General features: G+C 35.7%; 1 protein-coding gene and 1 long non-coding RNA gene across 2 annotated transcripts in view; one reads left to right on the forward strand and one right to left on the reverse strand.

The window, feature by feature from the left end:
* Positions 1-21,898, forward strand: part of LOC123562775 (uncharacterized) — a 66,473-nt gene that overhangs the window by 33,570 nt on the left and 11,005 nt on the right. The window lies entirely within an intron of this gene.
* LOC128555156 (transcription intermediary factor 1-alpha-like) lies at positions 232-12,253 on the reverse strand. Its single transcript, XM_053536712.1, has 2 exons — positions 12,107-12,253; positions 232-2,260 (listed from the first exon to the last, which is right to left on the reverse strand). Exon 2 carries the CDS (start codon positions 2,251-2,253, stop codon positions 1,354-1,356), a length of 900 nt encoding a protein of 299 aa, XP_053392687.1. The 5' UTR covers positions 2,254-2,260; positions 12,107-12,253; the 3' UTR covers positions 232-1,353.

Raw genomic sequence — 21,898 nt, forward strand, 5'->3', positions numbered from 1 at the left:
TGCACATATGTGCAGGCTGATCATGATCTACACTGGTCACAAAGGCAGAATCAGTCGTGTCCAGCATGATAAGTGTTGAAATAAGAGTTCATAGTCATTGTTCTCCAATATATGCAAATTGACAATATTATCAGTAGCTATTGTGAACACTGCATGATACACTATGTTAAATCTGTTTGGATATTTTTTTAAAATGTGTAAAAAAAAATGGAGGTAAAAAAGCTAAATGAATTGACTGCTTCTTTTTATTTCCAACCTGTATGTGCACTTTCTTGAAATTGTGAACTTTGAAGTCAAATGGATAAAACTCCAGTTTACATATTATTTTAGTAGCTGAATCTGATGTTCTATCAAAGCTTGTCGTTTCATGTGCAATTTTAATGAGAATATGAAGATTATCTAAAAATAACTTTTACATTATTTTGATGTTGTTTGCACATTGATGTTACATCAGGAGAAAATCAATTCTCTATGTTATGACAGTTTGTAGATTTGAATGAAGTTTCTTTCTTTTTTGTCCTCACTACAGTTACTGACATAAAATGTTTTGCTTGCATCACACCAGCAAATAGCCTTTGGACAGTCTAAATCCTTCAGTACAGTTGTACTCTCTTTACAGTCACCAGTTACATTGAGTATGTTACATTTTTCTTTTTGTGTATCACTCACATAGAATGATCCATTATCTAACATGGCAATATCTTGTGGATATCCCATCCCTCTATAACTACCCATTAGTTCTCCTTGCCAGTTTAACCAAATAACTTCATGCATTCCACAGTCAGATACATAGATAGCATTGCTGATGGTGGTCACATATTCTGGGGATCTGAAAATGTTTTCACCATTTGTGTTTGTTATGACTGTTGATAGTACAGTGCCTTTCAAGTCCATGATTTGCAGTTTTGCAGGCATTGTAAATGTTACAGCAAGTTTTCCCTGGCAATAACTGATACCATAACAAAATCCATCAACTTTAAGTTTGTTTTTCTTAGAGAGTCTATTTGAGTAGATGTATATCAACTGTATTGTGCGGTTATCTGGCAGTGTGACAGCAAGTTGATTTCTGAGTGTTGTGGTGACATCCCTCGGCCATGAATCCAGGCTCAGTTGTTGAATAGATTGAGTATTGATGTCTACCATTTTAATTGTGCAATTGTTATTATCTGCTAGAAATACTTGGTCTGGAAAAGAAGCTGCAATTCCCATTATGTAACAGTCTTTTTTATCTGATGATGTCTTTACACAGATGTTTTTATGAGGTGAAATTGTCTTTGATTTTACTGCCGGGTTTGAAGAAGGACTTGGCTGTTTTATTATTTTATCTTTTATTGTACCTAGTGACTTCTCTTTTCAAAGAAGTGTTTGAATGACTTGACTCGGATCATATGTATATTCTTTTGTAGCTCCAGTGGTTTTTACTTGTGACATTCTATTTTCACTATCTCGGATAAGTTGGTCAGCATTTTTAAGCTCAGTGAAAAGTCTGTCTGCGTTTTTTGTTATGTTGAGTTGTTTTATCATATCAGATGATGCTTTAAGAGCTTTACTGACATTATCACATGTTTCTTCTGTAGTCTTCAACCTTGTGTCATTCTCTTGTTTTAGAGCATTTGCTGCATCTGAAGCTTCCTTTTCAAGTTCATCTAACCTGTGGTTAATCTCTTTCCTGAACTTTTTTATTTCTACGAGAACATCTGTCAAAGAAGTATTTGATTTTGCAACCATTTGCCTTAGATCTGCTGTAATCTTCTGACATTTTTCAGTTATTTTGTCAAGCTGTTTAAGAGTGTCTTTGAACTCAGTGCTGTCAATGATATGTCTTGATATATCGGGTATGTAGTCGACCTGGCAGGATGTACGGGTATGGTCAAGGGTCATACATACACTGCATAGAAGTGCTTTATGGTCATGGCAGTAGAACTTGATTATTTCTTTTGTATGTTTGGAGCAAGGATTTGTTAGGTAGTCTGGCTGGCGAACATGAGTAGAACTAGATATTTTAGAAAGACTTTGAGTGTGTGGCATGTTGTCTTTATCTAGGAGTTTATGATGTCGAAGTGGTTTTGGTCTCCTGTGGGTGTTAAAGCATGAGTCACACAGGTGCTCTTCACAATCTACACAGTACCCGGCGGCAGGTAGTCTGAGGTCATCTCTGTCACATGGCTGACAGAAAACTTCGAAATCTTCCCCAGAACCTTGAGAGAGGGTTGAAGATAAGTTCCGTGGTACCTTTTTACCAGGGACAGCCATGACTTATCTGAAATTAACAAAACAAACACTGTTAAAAACATTATTGTGTTTTAAGACATACAGATTCTGTGTGCTAAAACTTCACCTTTCATAATAAAGTAATTCATTTTATTTTATGTTTCACATACCAACTATTTTTGGCATTTATTTCCATAAACCAGTGCTACCTGTTGATTTACTATTATAAAATAGTGTTAGCAGTTTTAGGGATGTCAACGGATATCCGGTTATTCGGTCACGGGTCCTAATATTCGGATCTAATTTAAGTATTCGAATATTCGGTAGTACTATACAGATTACTGAAAAATTTATTTTCATGTTCATAGCATTATAATTTTTCGTCACATAGATAGCGTGTCAAAAGGTAATACACAGTCGCCATGGTGATGACACCTACCCAACAGGTGTGCGAAACATACTTGTCATCTTAGCTAGTCCTGTTTGGTCAAACAATGCAGTTATTGTCAATTAATAATTATGCATAATTTAAAACACGTGTTTACAAATCGTCGGCAAAAATTGCAGCTTTAAAGAAAAGACGCAAAGGAGTGCAAAAGTGATAATTAGTACACGTGCATTATATGCTCTTTTATTGACGCCGGCTGCAACAAACATTTGTCGATAAATATCGGCGCTGCACTTGATAATGTGTTTGTGTAATTAAACTTAAGTGGACCTCGCTGTATACTCGACCGATAGGGCAAGTGCTTTTTACGTCGTAATTTTACCAAAATTCAGCAAAAAATGTTTTGAATTACATCCCGAAAAAACGATAACAAACTTTGCGTAGGTAAATGCTTTAAAATTGAATCGCTTACTGATACTTCTGCCGGCTAGACTGTGGTGATTATTATTATCGATGCAGTTATTACACGAAAACCATGTATGGTAAGCCAGTCAAGATCAACTTATTTATCAGTGTTAATGTTATTGTCGTCACCGTTTATTTTCTTGTACTTTGTTAAAGCATGGCAAACCAACATCCATAGTTTATTTGGAGAGAGGCCAGGTGGTGGAGATGATAAAAATATCGTGAAAGAAAAGAAAAATGTCTACTGTGAAAAGAAAAGTTAAGCAGAACGATTTATGATTAATTAAAATGGAAATGTAGTGTACAAGAGAAAAATTATTTGTCTACTATGTGTTATATTTTTGAAATATGTTTGTTGTACAAAATACTTATTTCATAAAAGTGACAGTATTAAAAATGTCATTAAGATAGTTGTAATTTTAGGGTGAGTGACTGTTCACTAAGGGCGAGTAGATTTTACTGGTTACTAGTCCTGCAGGGCGAGTGGTGTGAAAAAGAAATTTACACCCCTTTCGTTGACCCTATTGAGTCATATCTAGGAAGTGGTTTGGGATATTTAAATAAATCTTTATATACATGTTCACCAAGTAACACCAGAGTTATGGCCCATAGTAGTTTCTAGGGTATATAAATATGGCAATTTCTGCTTCATAACTTGTGACATACTTGACCTAGAACTATGAAACATCAATTATTAAGTTTAGATCACCATAATGTGGTAACAAGCTCAATTTCTTTAGGATCTCTTCAGCAGCTTCAGAGTTATTGCCCTTCAGTTGTTTAAAAATCTACATATTTGTACATAACAAACTAACCAATTTGTAGAATTTCATTAAACTTCTTTTATATTTATACCCCCACCAAACATGTTTGGGAGGGGGCTATATAAGAGTCAGTTTTGTCGCGTCACGTCGTTGCGTCCGGTCCCGTCCTGTCCCGTCCCGAAATCAATATCTCAGTTATTACTAAATGGATTTGATTCAAACTTAAAATAGATGTTCCACCTTATCACCCACATCATGTGACACAAGGTGCATAACTGACACCAATTTTTCAGGAATAATGCCCCCTTTTACTTAGAATTTAAGGTTAATTTTGATGCATTTTCACTATCTCAGTTATTACGAAATGCATTTGTTTCAAACTTGAAGTAGTTGTTCCACATCATCACCCACATTATATGACACAAGGTGCATAACTCTTGCACCAATATTTCCTGAATTATGCTCCCTTTGTCTTAGAGTTATACTTACATAATGTTTTGATACACTTTATCTGTACCTCTCTTATTATTTGATATTTTTTAACACAGACTCAAGCTATTGTGCAATATTCATCCACCTCAAGCTATTGTGCAATATTCATCCACCATTAGTCATTAAACAATCCAATGACAGTTCTTGACATATTTAAATGTTTTTGGTACACAGGTGTAACATCATAAAATACAGGTAAAGTTCGACTTTGGCTACAAACCAGCAATTATATATGTAGTTATGGCCCCTTCCCAACTTAAAATTTGTCAAACTCATGGTTGCCGGACAATAACTCACAAAAGGCTTGACAGATTTAGATAAATTTTGATACACATGTTGTCACATCAACGCAACAAAGTCGTAACTTATATTAAATTTATAATAAGATACGACTTTGTTGCGTTGAGGTGACGAATTGTGTAACATCATAAAATACAGGTCAAGTTCGATTTAAATTGCACTTTCTTGTGGCCATGTCTTTCTTATGGTTGCCATTCTTCTGTGACAAGACAGTATTGTGGGGATATTCGTCACTCCTGTGACAGTTCTAGTTTTCCATAACATTTATTATCAACAGGTGAAGTTATGTTCCCACACCTGGTCACTCCCACCGCCCTAGGTCTAAGGTCAAGGTCACACTTAGAGGTCACTTAGAGGTCAAAGGTCGATACTTTGTCCAGAGCAATTCTTCTTCATGCATGGAGGGATTTTGATGTAACTTGGCACAAATATTCATTCATATATTTAATTTTTTAAACCTTCCTTGAATATTTATCAACATGTGAAGTTGTAAACCCCGCTTCCCCCGCTCCCACCACCAACCATGTTCCAGATTTTTACTTGATTGTGCTCTCTTAACGACTTCTGTTCTTTTAAGTTCAAATGTAATGAAATTATTTGCTTCTTAGTAACATCCATATCTTTTTGCCGGGTATATTTCTTTGCCATTCCTCAACACAAACCTATTTGGCAGGGGATACCAATTCATCCAATTTACTTGTCTGAACTATAGCTCTTTTCTTACGAACTGACCAGCACTTGCAGACGAGCGATGGCACCTGTAGCAGGCAACCACAGCTTACGTAGTCAAAAGATTTTGTAAATGGGAGTTTTTTTTTACAATTGCAGAATTCCTCACATATTTAGTTAAGTACTGCAGATCCAGTGCTATCATGAACATGTGAAGTAAAATATGTACTTTATTGATATACAATGATTATGAAAAAATATTACACAGATGCGTGGTAGTTGTGAGGGGGGAGGGGGGCAGGTGCTCCACACCCCTAGTAGTGTAAAGAAGCATTATGTTAATAAAATGTTATGTGATTATCCCTAATAATACAATAATGATATCGGATAACGGTCTCAGCATAATTCACAAATGAGCTGCACCATGAGAAAACCAACATAGTGCATTTGCAACCAGCATGGATCTAGACCAGCCTGCGCATCTGTGCAGTCTGATCAGGATCCATGCAGTTTGCTGTCAAAGCCTATTGCAATTAGAGAAACCATTAGCAAACACCATGGATCCTGACCAGACTGCGCAAATGCACAGGCTGGTCTGGATCCATGCTGGTAGCAAATGCACTATGTTGGTTTTCTCATGGTGCGGCTCAAATGTTTATTAAGACATATTATGAGCTATCAAGAAATCCAACAAATGCCTTATGTATAAAAATTCCCTTGCATTAACTACCACTTGTAACAATAGAGGGTCCCATTTCTTACAACATATTCCCAAGTGCAGATTTGTCCTCAAATTAATATTTTATATGGATACAAGTTTTAACTTGAAATAGTAAATTATGATAAACAGGTCTAGGATTTGGTGGGTTTTACAGATACTCGGTAAATATATGGACAATCCATAAATATCTATAAATTTAGACTGAGTTTATGAAATCTTATAAAGTTAAAATTTGAATTAAAACTGCAGGTTAAAATGAAATCTTTCACTTATTACATGCATAATAAAACTAATAGGAGAATTTCAGACAGGTTAGACAGGCGCGTAGCTGGGGCATTTTTCATAGTACGCAGAGGTAATGCTGGGGTCGAGGTATCCTCCTCTGATTATTTTTTAAATGTGAAAACGGCAAATTGTGCATTTTAAATAGCATATTTTTTTAAGCAAAAATATTGCACAAATATCTTTTTTTCTCATTTCTTTTATATAAAATGTATGGTTTTACTTTGTATTCGTATAATATTACACATGTAAACTGCTGTTCATGTACATGTGTGCAAGTATTTAAACAAAACTGATGTTTCGAGGTAATATACTGTCAAAATATCATTATGTATGGATATATCATTCAAGGGATATGTCTATAAGTAAATGTACGATAGTTGTTAAAATGAATTTTACCGTCACTCTAGCTTTGCCATCGTGATCCCGCGCTTCACGTATCGCCTACCCAATGATGCCGAAGAGCTAGACCACGATGGCAAAGTGCGACACGATTGCAAAGTGCAAAACAAATTATCTATTTCACGCTTAGCTATCGTGATCTCGTGTGGGGCCACGACGGCAAAATGCGAGATCGCAAAATTCCGTGCTTCACCATCGCGTAATAGCGAAGCGAGAAGAGCGGAATAACGGTGGCGAAGCGTGAGATCACAATGGCGAAGTGCGAAATTAAGAAATTTTCGCGATTTTGTGCTTGTGATCTCGCACTTTGCCGTCATGGATCGTGATCCAACGCTTCGCTTATCACCTGTGCATGATGGAGAAGCACAAAACGCAACATTACGATTGCGAAACGCGGAATTGCAATGGCGAAGAGCGAAATTACGAAAAATTCACAGTTTCGCGCTTCGCCATTGTGATTTCACGCTAGTGTAATCATTGTGAACAGAGTTAACTTCAAATATAACGAACATAGTTAAAATGAATTTTCGGTAAATTTTCTATTATAAGGAACAATTTAAAATGTCCCTATTTTAGCCCTTCTTTGATCTATGTAAACAAACATGGTTTGTAAGGAACATATTTTCATGTCCCATTGTTAAAATATACATTGAAATAACATATATCAAGCTTTAACGAACCAAAAAAGTATTTTTTCAGAGGTTTTATACGAGGCTTTAACATTAGCATTGGGTAGACATTGTACTAACATATTGATTCGTAAAACAAATATTGAAATCTTAGCGTGAGTTGATATATCTGAACAACATCTAAAACCATTGAAATCTTGATCTGATTGTTTTTAAGAATGTAGTTTAACGTCTTCTGAAATATAATTACATATAATTCAGCTACCTAATTCGCCATTAAAATATATAATCATCAATTAAAAAAGAAAGAAGATATTTATCTCACTGTGAACTGGATTTTACTGTAGTATCTTAAGACTTGTGGGGCAATGGCGTAAGATAAAATCGGATTTAATTACTTGATTTCTATAGGATTTTATATTCTACAACAATGCGACCACGGACTAAATGATAATTTTACATACCTCTTCCTTTGTTAGGAAGAGGTCTATATTTTTCTGAAAGACCTCTTTGAACAAAAGAATTTTCGTGCAGTGGTCTACCTGTTCTACCCAGACCTGAGCACAAGAAAAATAATTAAATACCATCTATCAAACACATAAATATGTTTCAATCACATGATTTTTATGGTGAGATAATCATGATATGCCTGACCAAAATGAGGAAAAAATTCAAAATTTACAAATAAAGCCGTAAATGATGAAAGGAAAAATATGTATGTGAAATCAAAATGATAAGTGAAAGTAAAGAATGACCGCTCTACCCACTGGCGCCAGACCAAAAAGAAAGTGTCCCTGTATATGTTATACCCTACCCCTAGGTTTCTATAAGAACCATGGTCATGAACGGGAAAATATACTAACGCGTTTCAAGCGTACATTTCACAACTTAAACGCGCAGTTCGGTGCATGGGTACCTAGTATATTGAAAAAGCGATAATTTATCTTCCATCGTGCACCAGTCACATTGTCTCAATATTCAATATTTCTGAGATAATCAACATATTTTACGCTTTCGTCAACGTTACAGAAAAAACTTGCGTGACCTTCCCTAATGAACATCCGGTCTAGAGGTCACGGCGGTGTGCACACGTTAGGCAAAATATAAACAAACAAAAACAGAATTTAAAAAATTCGAAATGATGAATGAAATCCATCTTGTATATGATATTTAATTTGTAATCATATATAAGTCTACATCTGTTCTGTTTATTTTATTCATTTTTCACATTTATGCTGATTTTCACATTTTAGCGAACACGTGTAGTAAAATGACGACTGACATACATTCTCACAACAGCCAATCACAATGGTTTTGTAATCTAGAACGGAACTTCACCAGGGAAGTTCAAGCAAGTTTTTTGTGAAACGTTGAAAAACTATAAACTACGCGTTGTTTTTCTAAGATAAGAAGTATTGAAGTAATGTGACCAGTACACAATGGAAGATAAATTACCACTTGTTTGATATCCAAATTACATTTTTACAGAACGGCTTGTTTTAGGTATGAAATGTGCGACTGAAATGGGTAAGTATATTTTCCCGTTCATGACCATGGTTCTTATAGAATACCTAGGGGTAGGGTATAACATGTACAGAGGCATTTTTTCTGGTCTGGCGCCAGTGGCTCTACCACTGAGGCAGACAAAAAACGTTTTACAATTCACCATTTTCCAGCCTATTCCAATCAAAACATTATTCAGTTGAATAAACTTTAAAACTTTGAATAAAATGCAACACAGATTTTAATAATAAATGGTTGCGATTTGTGCCTTTTCATTTGTCCTCCATGTGTTTTATAATTACGAGCGCCTCTTATACTACACAAGTAATGCTCCATACAATTTTTAAACATCTAGGGATATATCTTCAAAAATATCAGCTGCATTTATGATACATTGTCACTACACATCCTCCCACTTAATTCTTTAAATGTTTGAAGTATAAGTAAGCCATTTACATAGGTTTCTAGTTACACTCAGTACGATCTTTTATACTAAGGGTATATATTTCAAAAATTGAGTCAGATTCTTTAAAACTACACTTCTTTCAAAGTAGGGGCACAGTCTCATACATATTTTTTTAAATCGGTACTGGACAAACTTTCTATAACCTTCTTGTCTGAACTTTGTAGACAAGCTTCTACGAGTGAGAATAAAAACGATGTTCTTTCAATGAGAAAATTAGACTTTCAGCACACATACATGTATGTGTGTATATTTTCAGGACATCTTGACATTTGACCTACACGTGTGATATTGATCTTTGACCTACGGACTTTGGTCTTATGCCCGTCACGTCAGATCAATGTGATGAACACCGAGAAAAGTTATTCTAAAATCCAGCCATAAATGACACACATCTGGCAAGGAAACAGTGTCCCGTTTGTTCAATAATAAGGTGCTCAGGAATGTCTTCCTGGAACAGACGTGTAACCATAGTGGATTCGATTAAATGGTGCGAATTGTACACCATACTTTAAATTTTCTTTTATAAATAAACGTCAAATTCTTCGAAAACGAGATTTGTGTGACCTTTTTCAAAATTATATCAAGTTTCTTCACGGAAACAGTAAAAGGTTTTAATCGTTTTTGGCAATGTTTTTGGTGTTTTGTCACAAAAATGTCCATAATTTGCTCTACAAAAATGAAAATATTTTTTACTTTTCTGAGGTTTCATATTGTCTACCGATATGGAAGTACTGTTTTGGTAGGCAGGCAATTATTATCCTGCATAAACCTTTCAGGTAATATTTGATGGGGTAACATACCTTCCCGGTCTTGCATGTGCAGTTTAACCACTTCCTACACAACAAAATTACGAGAACAATTATCACGTCATACCTTCTAAATTTCTAAAAGTAACATAAATTCCTTACATGTTTATATTCTGTGTCAGAAAAACCTTTCTGTCTTTAAGTTCATTATATCATCTGAGATCTAATGCCTGTGATAAAATTTCGTCAGAATCGTAACCGATGGAATGACGGTATGTAAGTCGGGTATCGGCCTCATACATTGGCCTCTGTAGGAAAGACCTGCACAGGGGCTTCTCAAAACACCTCGAGCTCTTCGAGCTCTCGGTGTTCACAAGAAGCTCGTGCGTAGGTCTTTCCTGCAGATATCGGTCGATATCCGTTACGTATACATTTAAGTAAATTATAAATTTAACATATAGCAGATATTCTATGACGTCTGAAAATAACTTAATAATTATTATGTGCGAAAATTATTTCTGTAATATTATAAAAAATATCCTATTCAAAATTCCTTTTAAACTTGAAAGCCAACATTGTTTCATTCTTTTTTTGACATTGTGTTATGATTTTGTTATAGAAGTTTGCCTGTTTAAACTGTTAGCATAGATGGCGTATGATTGTATTATTTCACACAATTATTACAAAATAAGTAATCAAATACATGTAGTAGGATAACGAAATAAATTGCAAAACTATACATAAATTGTTATAAAACTACAAAGACAATTGGTGAATTTCAATGCATGTTAAATCAACTTATTATAAATCAGTTTGCTATACAAATAATTCCTACTGGTAAAGAACATGTAACATATGTTTAACGATCACATTTTGCTTGTCCCGATGAGATCGCTATTCTTCTTTTTAAAAACAGAGTACGAAGTAAGCAATGATTGTATATGAAGCAATCTCCGTTGCATGATTAGACTTCTTATTGAAACGAAATAGATTAGCAATTTGAATTGTGTATGCTTGCCAGATTTTCACTACGCAGCTGCGTATCTGCGTAAAGGCAGCTACGCGCCTGGAAGATATTACACGAGTGTTTTTTTCATATTGAATTTATCAAACGAATTGAATAAAATAATAAAATGCAAGGCTCTGTCGATCATTTTATCAATTTTATAAAAAGGATTTAAAGATATTAAAGTGGAAAGTCACACACATATTATTCTTTTTATCACATGTGTCGAAACACATTTTTTTTTTTTACTTTCTTTTACTATATAAACAAATCAGTTTGACCAACGCCTCGTATACTATATACGACGTCGACGTCAAAGCTTATTACACTATAGTGCATTATCGTTTTTATTTAATATGCTTTTTTCTGTTAAAACACTCTTACGCTAGAATGACGTCACGTTCGTTAGTATTCAATGCCACTTTTTCGTCTTTATTACAAGACTTTGGGTTCTCTGTGCTTTCAAAAACGTCAGCGTTAAGGGGGCGAAGTGCCACAGTCAGCCATTTCAAACATTCGCGGCTTGTTTGCATTTTACATTTGGAATATACATGATACATGAAAGGTTATAAACGGTTCAACGAAATAGGTCTGCGGTCGGCTTTTTGTGGGGGACATCTTCTCATTTTGAGATATTAAAAGAACTCAAGAATTCAGCTGTGATCGATAGGAATTTAATGCCTAACCCCCCTTAAGCATCGATTTTTAATGCAGTTTTCGAAATTTTAGACTTTTTATTTTTTGAAAATGCGATTTGAAAATGACGCACGTGCGTATTTGCGTATACCTAGTTACGCGCCTGTTAGATCACTTTCATTTGTTCACATTTTCTGAAAATTCAAAGTCATCAATATCAACAGAAAATCACAATAACCTTCATTTATTCATGAAGTCTAATAATCTTTAAGTTTAAACCTGTGGTTTTGATTTAAATTGTAATTTTAACAGATTTCATATTACCCAGTCTGTAAATTTTAGACTGAAAAATCTTTAAAATTTATGGATTGTCCATATATTTACAAAATGTCTGTCCTAGACCTGATAACAGGTATATAAACTCACCTATGTTACTGTGAATAAATTTCCACTGTCAATATTTTTAGCCACTGAACTAGATTTAACAAGTTTAAACATGGTTTATAGGGGTATAATATACTTCCTTTCATGGAATAAATGCTTGATTGCAGTTCGTGCATTTTAATTAACCTGGCAGGGCCAGGTTTTCAGTGACAGTCCACTGCATTATTGTGCAGGATATCTAGTATATTCGGCAACCTGATTCTTATTCACTGGCCATCAACCTTACACTGTAACCAATGTAGCTCTACCTATTTTTCTCATTTTTTAGCTCACCTATTGTGATTGCTCGATGTCCGGCATCTGTCTATCGTCTGTCAACATGTAGCTTGTGTATGCAATAGAGGCTGTGTTTTTCAATTGATCTTAATGAAATTTGGTCAGAATGATTGCCTTGATAAAATTTGAATATGGGTCATCTGGGGTCAAAAACTAGGTCACTAGGTCAAATCAAAGAAAAACATTATGTATGCGATAGAGGCTGTATTTATGTCTCCCCCCCCCCCCCCCCCCCCCCCCACTGGGGGAGACATATTGTTTTTGCCCTGTCCATCCGTCCGTACGTCACACTTCATTTCCGGGCAATAACTGTAGAACCATTTGACCTAGACCCTTCAAACTTCATAGGATGGTAGGGCTTATGGAGTAGACGGCTACTATTATTTTTGGGGTCACTCCATCAAAGGTCAATGTCAAAGGGGCCTGAACATGGAAAACCATTTCTGATCAATAACTTGAGAACCACTTGACCCAGAATGTTGAAACTTCATAGGATGATTGTTCATGCAGAGTAGATGACCTGTATTGTTTTTGGGGTCACTTTTCTAAAGGTCAAGGACACAGGGGCCGGAACATGGAAAACCATTTCCGATCAGTAACATGAGAACCACTTGACCCAGAATGTTGAAACTTCATAGGATGTTTGGACATGCAGAGTAGATGACCCCTTATGATTTTGTGATCACTCTATTAAAGGTCAAGGTACAGCGGACAGAACATGGAAATCCATTTTCGGTCAATAGCTTGAGAACTATTTGACCTAGAACCTTCAAACTTCATAGGATGATAGGACTTACAGAGTAGATGACCCTTAATGCCTTTGGGATCACTCTTTCAATGGTCAAGGTCACAGGGGGCTGAACATAGAAAACTCTTTCCAATCAATAAGATAAGAACCACTTGACCCAGAATGTTGAAACTTCATAGGATGATTGGACATGCAGAGTAGATGACCCCTATTGTTTTTGGGGTCTCTCCATTTAAGGTCAAGGTCACAGGGGCTTGAACATGGAAAGCCATTTCCGATCAATAACTTGAGAACCACTTGACCCAGAGTGTTCAAACTTCATAGGATGATTAGACATGCAGAGTAGATGACCCCCTATTAATTTTGGGGTCACTTTGATAAGGGTCAAGGTCACAGCAGACAGAACATGGAAATCCATTTCTGGTCAATAGCTTGATAACTATTTGACCTAGAACCTTCAAACAACATAGAGTGATAGGACTTACAGAGTAGATGACCCTTAATGTCTTTTGGGTTACTCCATCGAAGGTCAAGGCCACAGAGGGCTGAACATAGAAAATTCTTTCCAATCAATAACTTGAGAACCATTTGACCCAGAATGTTGAAACTTATTAGGATGATTGGACATGCATAATAGATGAACAATACTGATTTTGGGGTCACTCGATCAAAGGTCAAGGTCACAGGGGCCTGAACACGGAAAACTGTTTTGAATTGATAATTCATAACTTGAGAACCACCAGGCCCAAAATGTTGAAACTTATTGTCATGATTAGACATGCCAAGTAGATGATCCCAATTGCAGCCAACCATTACAGTCTTTTTGACTTTCGCTCCTGTCCCCTATTGACTTCTTGCCAATACGACTATGCACTGGGGGAGACATGCGCTTTTTTACAAAAGCATCTTCTAGCTTTCAATTGATCTTAATGAAATTTGGTCAGAATGATTGCCTTGATGAAATCTAGGCCAACTTTGAATACGGGTCATCTTGGTTCAAAAACTAGGTCACTAGGTCATATCAAAGAAAAACCTTGTGTATGCAATAGGGACTGCATTTGAGTAGATGACCCTTATTGATTTTGGGGTCACTCCATTAAAAGGTCAAGGTCACAGGGGCCTGAACATGGAAAACCATTTCCGATCAATAACTTGAGAACCACTTGACCCAGAATATTGAAACTTCATAGGATGATTGGTCATGCAGAGTAGATGACCCGTATTGATTTTGGGGTAACTCTATTAAAGGTCAAGGTCACAGGGGCCTGAACATGGAAAAACATTTCCGGTCAGTAACTTGAAAACTACTTGACTCAGAATTTTGAAACTTCATAGGATGATTGGACAGCAGAGTAGATGACCCCTATTGACTTTGGGGTCACTCTATTAAAGGTCAAGGTCGCAGCAAACAGAACATGGAAATCCATTTCTGTTTAGATACTTGAGAACCATTTGACCCAGAATGTTGAAACTTCAGACTTACAGAGGAGTTGACCCCTATCGTTTTTGGGGTCACTATATAAAAGGTCAAGGTTGCAGCAAACAGAACATGGAAATCCATTTCCAGTCAATAACTTGAGAACAATTTGACCTAGAACCTTCAAATTTCATAGGTTGATAGAAGTTACAGAGTAGATGACCCCTATTGTTTTTGTGATACACCATCAAAATTCAAGGTCACAGGGGGCTGAACATAGAAAATTCTTTTCAGGGGCGTAGCGTGAGTTAAATTTGAGTTACTCAAGGGGGAGGGTGTGGGAGGGGGTCCGGGGGGTCTCCCTTGCGAAAATTTTTAAATAAAGACGACAAATGGTGGCCTCTGGTGTGTTTTAAGGAATATTTAAAACATTTTCCTTTCAGAAAAGTCAGTTTTTATTTTACTTAATCGTTTTATGATGGTGGGAAAAGTATATAAGTGTGACAGACATTTTGAAAGATTCCTCGTATATTTAGGATTTGGCAATTAGCATATGGCGCACCGACTTTCCATATAGCCTTCCATAGTACTAAATGTCCTCCAATATTGAAGATTTTATGCATGCATTATATATTAAACGTATCTGTACAGTACTGACAGATAACAGTGCCACAAAAACATATCTATCCACATGTTTTTCAAAAATTAATCTAATAGTTTTTCATATAATATACGTCAAATATTCCAAGCCGATATCTAAAGAGTTATTCCTCAACTTCATTGTCCATTATGTAGGCCTATTGAACAGGGCCATCGCCGGCTTCGTAATAGTGGTCCGGCCTTCGGTGTCCCATGGGTGCTGAAGACAGGAGAGGGGGAAAACCACGAGGGAGGGATTTCCCCTTCCCTATCCTCTCTCTCTCTTCAGGGCGGTTGGGGGTTCTCCCTGGAGAAAATATTAAGATTTAGGATGCCAGTAAGTGCATTTTTCTTGCATATTGAAAGCATTTTCTGTTAAGATTTTCAGTCAATTTCATGACTATTTTCAAGGATAACTTTCCAACATTTGCCAATTTTAGCAGATTGCTATACATATTTATGTATTGTTTTATAGTTGAGATGTATGATTTCTACGACCGATCTTAAAAGTCAGTTCTTGTTTTACTTAATTGTTTTATCATATTAAAAGAGTTTTGTATGATGGGTAAATAAAGTGTGGCAGATATTTTGAAAGATTCCTCGTATATTTGCTGTTCAACTTTCTGAAACTACCAGCCTGGTATCTGAAAGTTAAGAGTACTCACCATGCAAATGTCAGAACGTTACAGTTATTTTATCAAAATGCATAAACCAATTGTTGAGTTTGGCAACAAACAACGTTTAAAGACACTGGCCTCCAGATCGCACAAAAACAACAAGAAGAGTAAAGCAAATTATCCCTGTATTTCTTAATAAAGCTTTGAAACTCAATTCCTGACAGACTGAATGTTATTGAAAAACATGAGTAATTGTTTTTACAATTTTTACAGCGCTTGTAATGCTTTGCGCGAGGTATATATTCAATCTAACATACAACTGCTGTTCTTTTCACTTTTCGGGGGTGTTTTAGCAGAAGAGAAAACGTGTGCTTATGAGAGATTCTCGCGCTCACGTGCTGTTAAAAACACTTTTTGTTTGTGTTTTACGATGCAAAGCGTAAAAGTTTAACGGCCCCAAAATGGATGATTCAAAAGGAAATGATGTAAACGTGAGAAGCAACTCATTTCATGGTGACCTTGAGGGAGAATATACTCATTTATAAGTTTTATTCGCATTTTATACTAGAATACTTTTAGCGCATCCCTTACAGAAGAAAAAGGCCTGCTGCGTACTCTTGCTGTGTACATACAGCGTATATGATGCGTACATGATGTGTACTGAAATCAAGGGCTTTAAATAGTACGCAGGATATACACCGCACATACACCGATAGTACGTTTGTAGTACACTTTTGACATGCAAATGAGCTCTGCCGCGTACTACTTGCTGCGTACATGCTGTGGACTACATAGTACACAGGATGTACGCTGGAGGAATTTAGTATGCGGGAAATAGTACGCAGCATGTATGCGGCACATACACTTTTCACATGCAAATGAGCCTGCGGTGTACTACCCTTGTGGCGTACATGCTGTGTACTCCTGGCCCGAGTCCTGCGGCGTACATGCTGTGTACTCCTGCTGCATACATGCTGTGTACTCTTGACAAACTGCTGTGATAATGTAAATTCCTTACCCCACCAACTTTCGTATGCAAATGCAGATCATTTGGACAGAAAAAAACAGAAAAAAGATAAGTGACATGAATCAATAAGTATTTACCCTTACCAAAATAATGTAGATTGATGTTATCAAATAAATTAGTATGCTTTTCTTCATCCACTTTTCAATGAAATAAATCAATTTTTGTAGCATGTAATTTGGTAAACATTTGAAGAAAATGGCGTAACTGCATCAAGGGGAAACAACTTTAATGCAACTAAATATAAGTGTTATGATTTATTATAGACGATGTGTGCATAGTATGTATTTATTTTGATTAAAATCCATCTGAGAACAATCTAGGACTGGAATTCTATAAGCATTTACACACGTTTACGTCTGTAAAAAGTAGCGCACCAAAAAATTTTGGATTGATTTTTTCCAATGGGGCGAGCGCAATTAGCCAAAAACGTTCTGAAAATATACGAGCGGCAGATCCGATGAACAACTTTTTAATTTGGTGAGGCCTTAATGAGTTAACATAATGAGCATTAAAGCCTTTATAAAACATGATAGAATGGTGTTTTGCTTAAGAGTATTCAAATAACAGTGAGAGCTATTAATTCTTCTCATTTGGGCGCTGTTGAGGCATTATCTTGGTAATTATTTCATGTATTACAAAATGTAATGCAACGAAGTTCAAATAAGGCTTTTCAATTATCCAAGTTAGAAAGCTCCAGGATTAATTCAAAATGAAAAAGAATATATTTTTACACTGCATGCAAGGTGCAGCTCAGAAATCACTAAGATGTAAGCTTCACAAATGAACATTGCAAACAGTTTCATTGTTCAGAATACTGGTAATCTGAACTATTCTATGCTATTAAGATAAAAGTTACTCGGAAATCAAGTTCTTGCTTCCAAAAAAAAAAAAAATGTACAAATCTTTCCAGCATGAACTGTACTTCAGACTTTTACTTAAAAAAATTCAAAGTATAAACACCAAAAGAAAATGAACAAGTCCCTCCCGCATATATGAAGTTTACTTCAGACTTTAACTTATATAAAAAAAACTAAGTATATATGCCAAAAGAAATTGTACAAGTCTTTCCCGCGTATATGAAGTGTACTGCACAAATTTCAAAGTATCTGCGGTGTACATGCAGTGTACTCTTTTCTTGTACAAGTCCCTCCTGCGTACATGCAGTGTACTCCTTAAATTTTCAGAATCAGTGCTGCATACTTGAAGTGTACTAGGCCAGAGTTTTTTTATCTTTCGTTTTACGGGAGATTTTTGAAAAATGAGCAGGGGGAGGAGGGAATAAAAATAAAAATAAAAAGCTTGAAAGTGACCATCTCCGAAAAAAATAAAAATAAAATAGAATTTTTTAAAGATTTTTTTTATTCTGACGAACTTCCGTTTCAAGTTTTGTTTACTTGTGTTTGTGTCCAGTATTAAATATTGTGATGTATTGTTATGTTTTAAGACTACAAAAGCCATTTATACAGGATGAACATTGAATAAAATTTTGTCAAAATGTACATGCAAGACAATTATTTTCATGTATGCTTGTGAATAAACTGCTTCAGTCACTGTAACTCACACTGGCAAGTCTTTAAAATTCAGAAAGCTTGTTTTACTTAATTTAAGTGGAAGACAAAAATTATTTAATCTGTAACAACAGCCACAGTGAATTTCAGTGACAGCAAGTAGAGACTAAACACGTCTGGTATAAAGTGGCCTAGTAGTGTAGTAGTTTTTTTATGGTTTGGTTTGCTTGCATCTTCTGCTGTGTAACCTGCTTTTTATAGGTAATATTTACTTATTGTGTCTTTCACCAATATCATCTTTAAGGAGGTAACTTTACAGTTTATGCCAGCTCATAATATACTGGGTTTTATCAGCAAAATAAAGTATTTAATAACTTTGAATAACAGTCACAGTGCAGAGGACAAGATTTTTTTCAGTGATGAAAAACGAAAAATAATCTAGCAAAAAGTAAACTGAAAATTTACCTCATTTAACTCTGTAATTTGCACCTTTTTATAATACGCTTACTCACTTAGTTCAAGTACTGAAGTTGCATCAATTTTTGTCAAAATATTATCTCCAATGAAAAGTATTCTTTATTATTCTTTATACACTTATGAATTCTATTGAAGTTACAAAAGAAATGGACCATCTGTCAGAGATTTTGCCAACACTACCAGCTGCTTTATGCCAGACAGTCCCAAGCCTGTGTAAAGTGTGAGGGGTCACTATTGAAATAACAAGAGCTGTCGGAGGACAGCAACGCTCGACTATTTAACAGCCTTGTTGCTTGAATGAATAAGAAAGTCGAAAAAGGGGCATAATTTAGTAAAAAAGTAAAATAGGGTTATGGAACCTGCATAGTGCTTATCAGCTCATGACAGTGAACTAGTGTGTGAAGTTTCAATCCTTTCCCATTAGTGGATACTGAGATACCAGCTTACATACAAAAACTTAACCAAAAATTTCTATGTTGAAAAAGGGGCATAATTTTGTAAAAAAGCAAAATAAAGTTATGGGACCTGCTTTGGGCATGTCAGATCATGACAGTGAACAAGTGTGTGAAGTTTCAATCCATTCCTATTAGTGAGTACTGAGATACCAGCTTACATACAAAACCTTAACCAAAAAATTCTGAGTCGAAAAAGGGGCATAATTTTGTAAAAAAGCAAAATAGAGTTATGGAACCTGTGCAATGTAAGTCAGTTTATCACAGTAAATAAGTGTGTGAAGTTTCAATCCATTCCCAGAAGTGGTTACTGAGATACCAGCTTACATACAAAACCTTAACCAAAAATTTCTAAGTCAAAAAAGGGGCATAATTTTGTAAAAAAGCAAAACAGAGTTATGGAACCTGTGCAGTGTAAGTCAGTTTATCACAGTGAATAAGTGTGTGAAGTTTCAATCCATTCCCACAAGTGGTTGCTGAGATACCAGCTTACGTACAAAAACTTAACCAAATCGGGACGCGGACGCCGACGCCGACGCATGGGCGAGTCCAATAGCACTACTATTCTATGAATAGTCGAGCTAAAAATGTAAAACAAAAAAATGTGCTGTTAAAATCGTTAAAAACATTTATTTGTTCTGCAAACAATGTCTTGAATAAAATTTAATGTCAAAACACCTTTGATATTGTATTACCTTTCTGTGGCAAACTTGTAAGTTGGATCTATTGAAAACAAAATGTGAGGAAGACAATCTTTAGACAATTTAATACTTTTAATACTGTCACTTTTATGAAAGGAGTATTATGTACAATAGTATTATTTCCCGAAAAATATATATTTTGAAAAGTGTCTAAAAACATTTTGGACACAATAATCATCGTCCATCCACCCCTGTTGAAAGAGAAAAAAAAATGTTAAAGATTATCGGTAATTATTCAGTTGATAAACTAAGTAATTGACCTTGTTTTCATGATCAATTTACACCCCCTCAAAGAGCTAAAAGAAGTGTGTCAGTATCTTGACATCTGAAGCGGAGATCAAAGGGGTAGTTTTGCTCGAGATTGTCATGGCATTACGTCATGTTTTCGCGCCATGTGACACATCACTGTCTGATCGTACCGCACCGGTTCTTAAAATTGCTGAGAAATAGAACGTTTCTTCTTTAATTTGTTATCAAAAGCGAATGTGCTATATCCCGTATAAAAAGTAAATGTCTCAAACGATAGTTACTATAGTGGATATCCTACCTCTGTGACCTATTTGCCCTCAAGGAATTTACATTATTGTTTGACAAGAAAAACTTTTAAATTGTTGGTCAAAAAATACATGTACAAATATTCATTTAAAACTTATTAAAAACCGCAGTGACATCACACTGCTTTATTTTGAAATCGCATTTCTATTTACGTTCACGAATTCTGCCGCACTAACAGAAATCTGTTTGCCAAAAATCGTTTTACTCCATGTATTGTAATTGCTGTCGCTTTTTCATTATTTAAGATTTTTTGTTCTGTTTTTTTTGTACTTTCTGGTCAAAAGTCTGAATTTTAAGCCCATAGTATTCATCATTTATTTACTTTTAGAAAGAAATAAGTAACTAAGATCGCGCTGTTTGAATTTTTACAAATGATTATATGAAAATTCGACCGTTTTTATAGAATTTTGCCTATATTTCTGGCGATATCTTATTAAAATCATTATAGAATTCAAAAAGTGTTATTTCTCAAGGGGTGTTGAAAACTTGAAGCGAAAATATTAAAAAATGAATGCACTACGCACGGTTTTTGTGTACGTGTCGATGTAAATTAGATATTACGATAGGTCACACGTGCTTGCGGAATGGAAAATTACCGGCATGACGTTTTGATATCTTTACGATTCGCGGGTAAATTCCAGTCAATCCAGGTAGTGACTGAACCATCTCAAAGTTTGTTGACGTTTTGGAGATGTAATTTCTGAATTTTGGTAAAGTAAGGACGTAAAAAACAACCCGCCCGATCGGCCGAGTACACAGCGAGGTCCACTCGTCCTACTCGGACTTAACTGCCAATGCGAGCGGGTGAGTGGAATTTTACACCCTGTTAATGCCGATAAATGTACCGCAAAACACGATATTTTGCGCGCGTTAAACTTCCTTCCTGTGAAATTACGTCCAGGTGAAAATACACTAATTTTATTTTCTTTGGGGCTGTAAACAACAGACCGGCGGACAAAATAAAATAAAACTCGGGAAAATGAATTTTAATTTTATTCCATTTTTGCAATATTTAGGACCGGCGCTCCCGTAAAACGAAAAATAAAAAAACTCTGGCCCTAGTGACCTCCTGCGTACATGCTGTGTACTCGTCGAAATAGTACGCGGCATGCGGTGTATGTAAAATGTACTCCTCTGGCGTACTACTGTGTTCGCGACATATACACAGCAAAAACGTAGCATGTACGCCACAGAGGCTTGCTTCTGTAAGGGATGTCTATTCTATGCCCTACCGGGCTCGGTCTCCAACTAATATCATCAGGATCCTGAAGATGTTATAACACAAAAATATGCTTTATCTCTACATAAACTGCCACAATTATAGGTACAAGTAGTGTACTGGTAAAGACAGCCGGTA

The sequence above is a fragment of the Mercenaria mercenaria genome, chromosome 2 (assembly GCF_021730395.1).
Source record: "Mercenaria mercenaria strain notata chromosome 2, MADL_Memer_1, whole genome shotgun sequence".
NCBI lineage: Eukaryota > Metazoa > Mollusca > Bivalvia > Venerida > Veneridae > Mercenaria > Mercenaria mercenaria.

Bases quoted from the DNA above. Each gene is read 5' to 3' on its own strand.
- LOC128555156 (XM_053536712.1), bottom strand. From the start codon at position 2,253: ATGGCTGTCCCTGGTAAAAAGGTACCACGGAACTTATCTTCAACCCTC.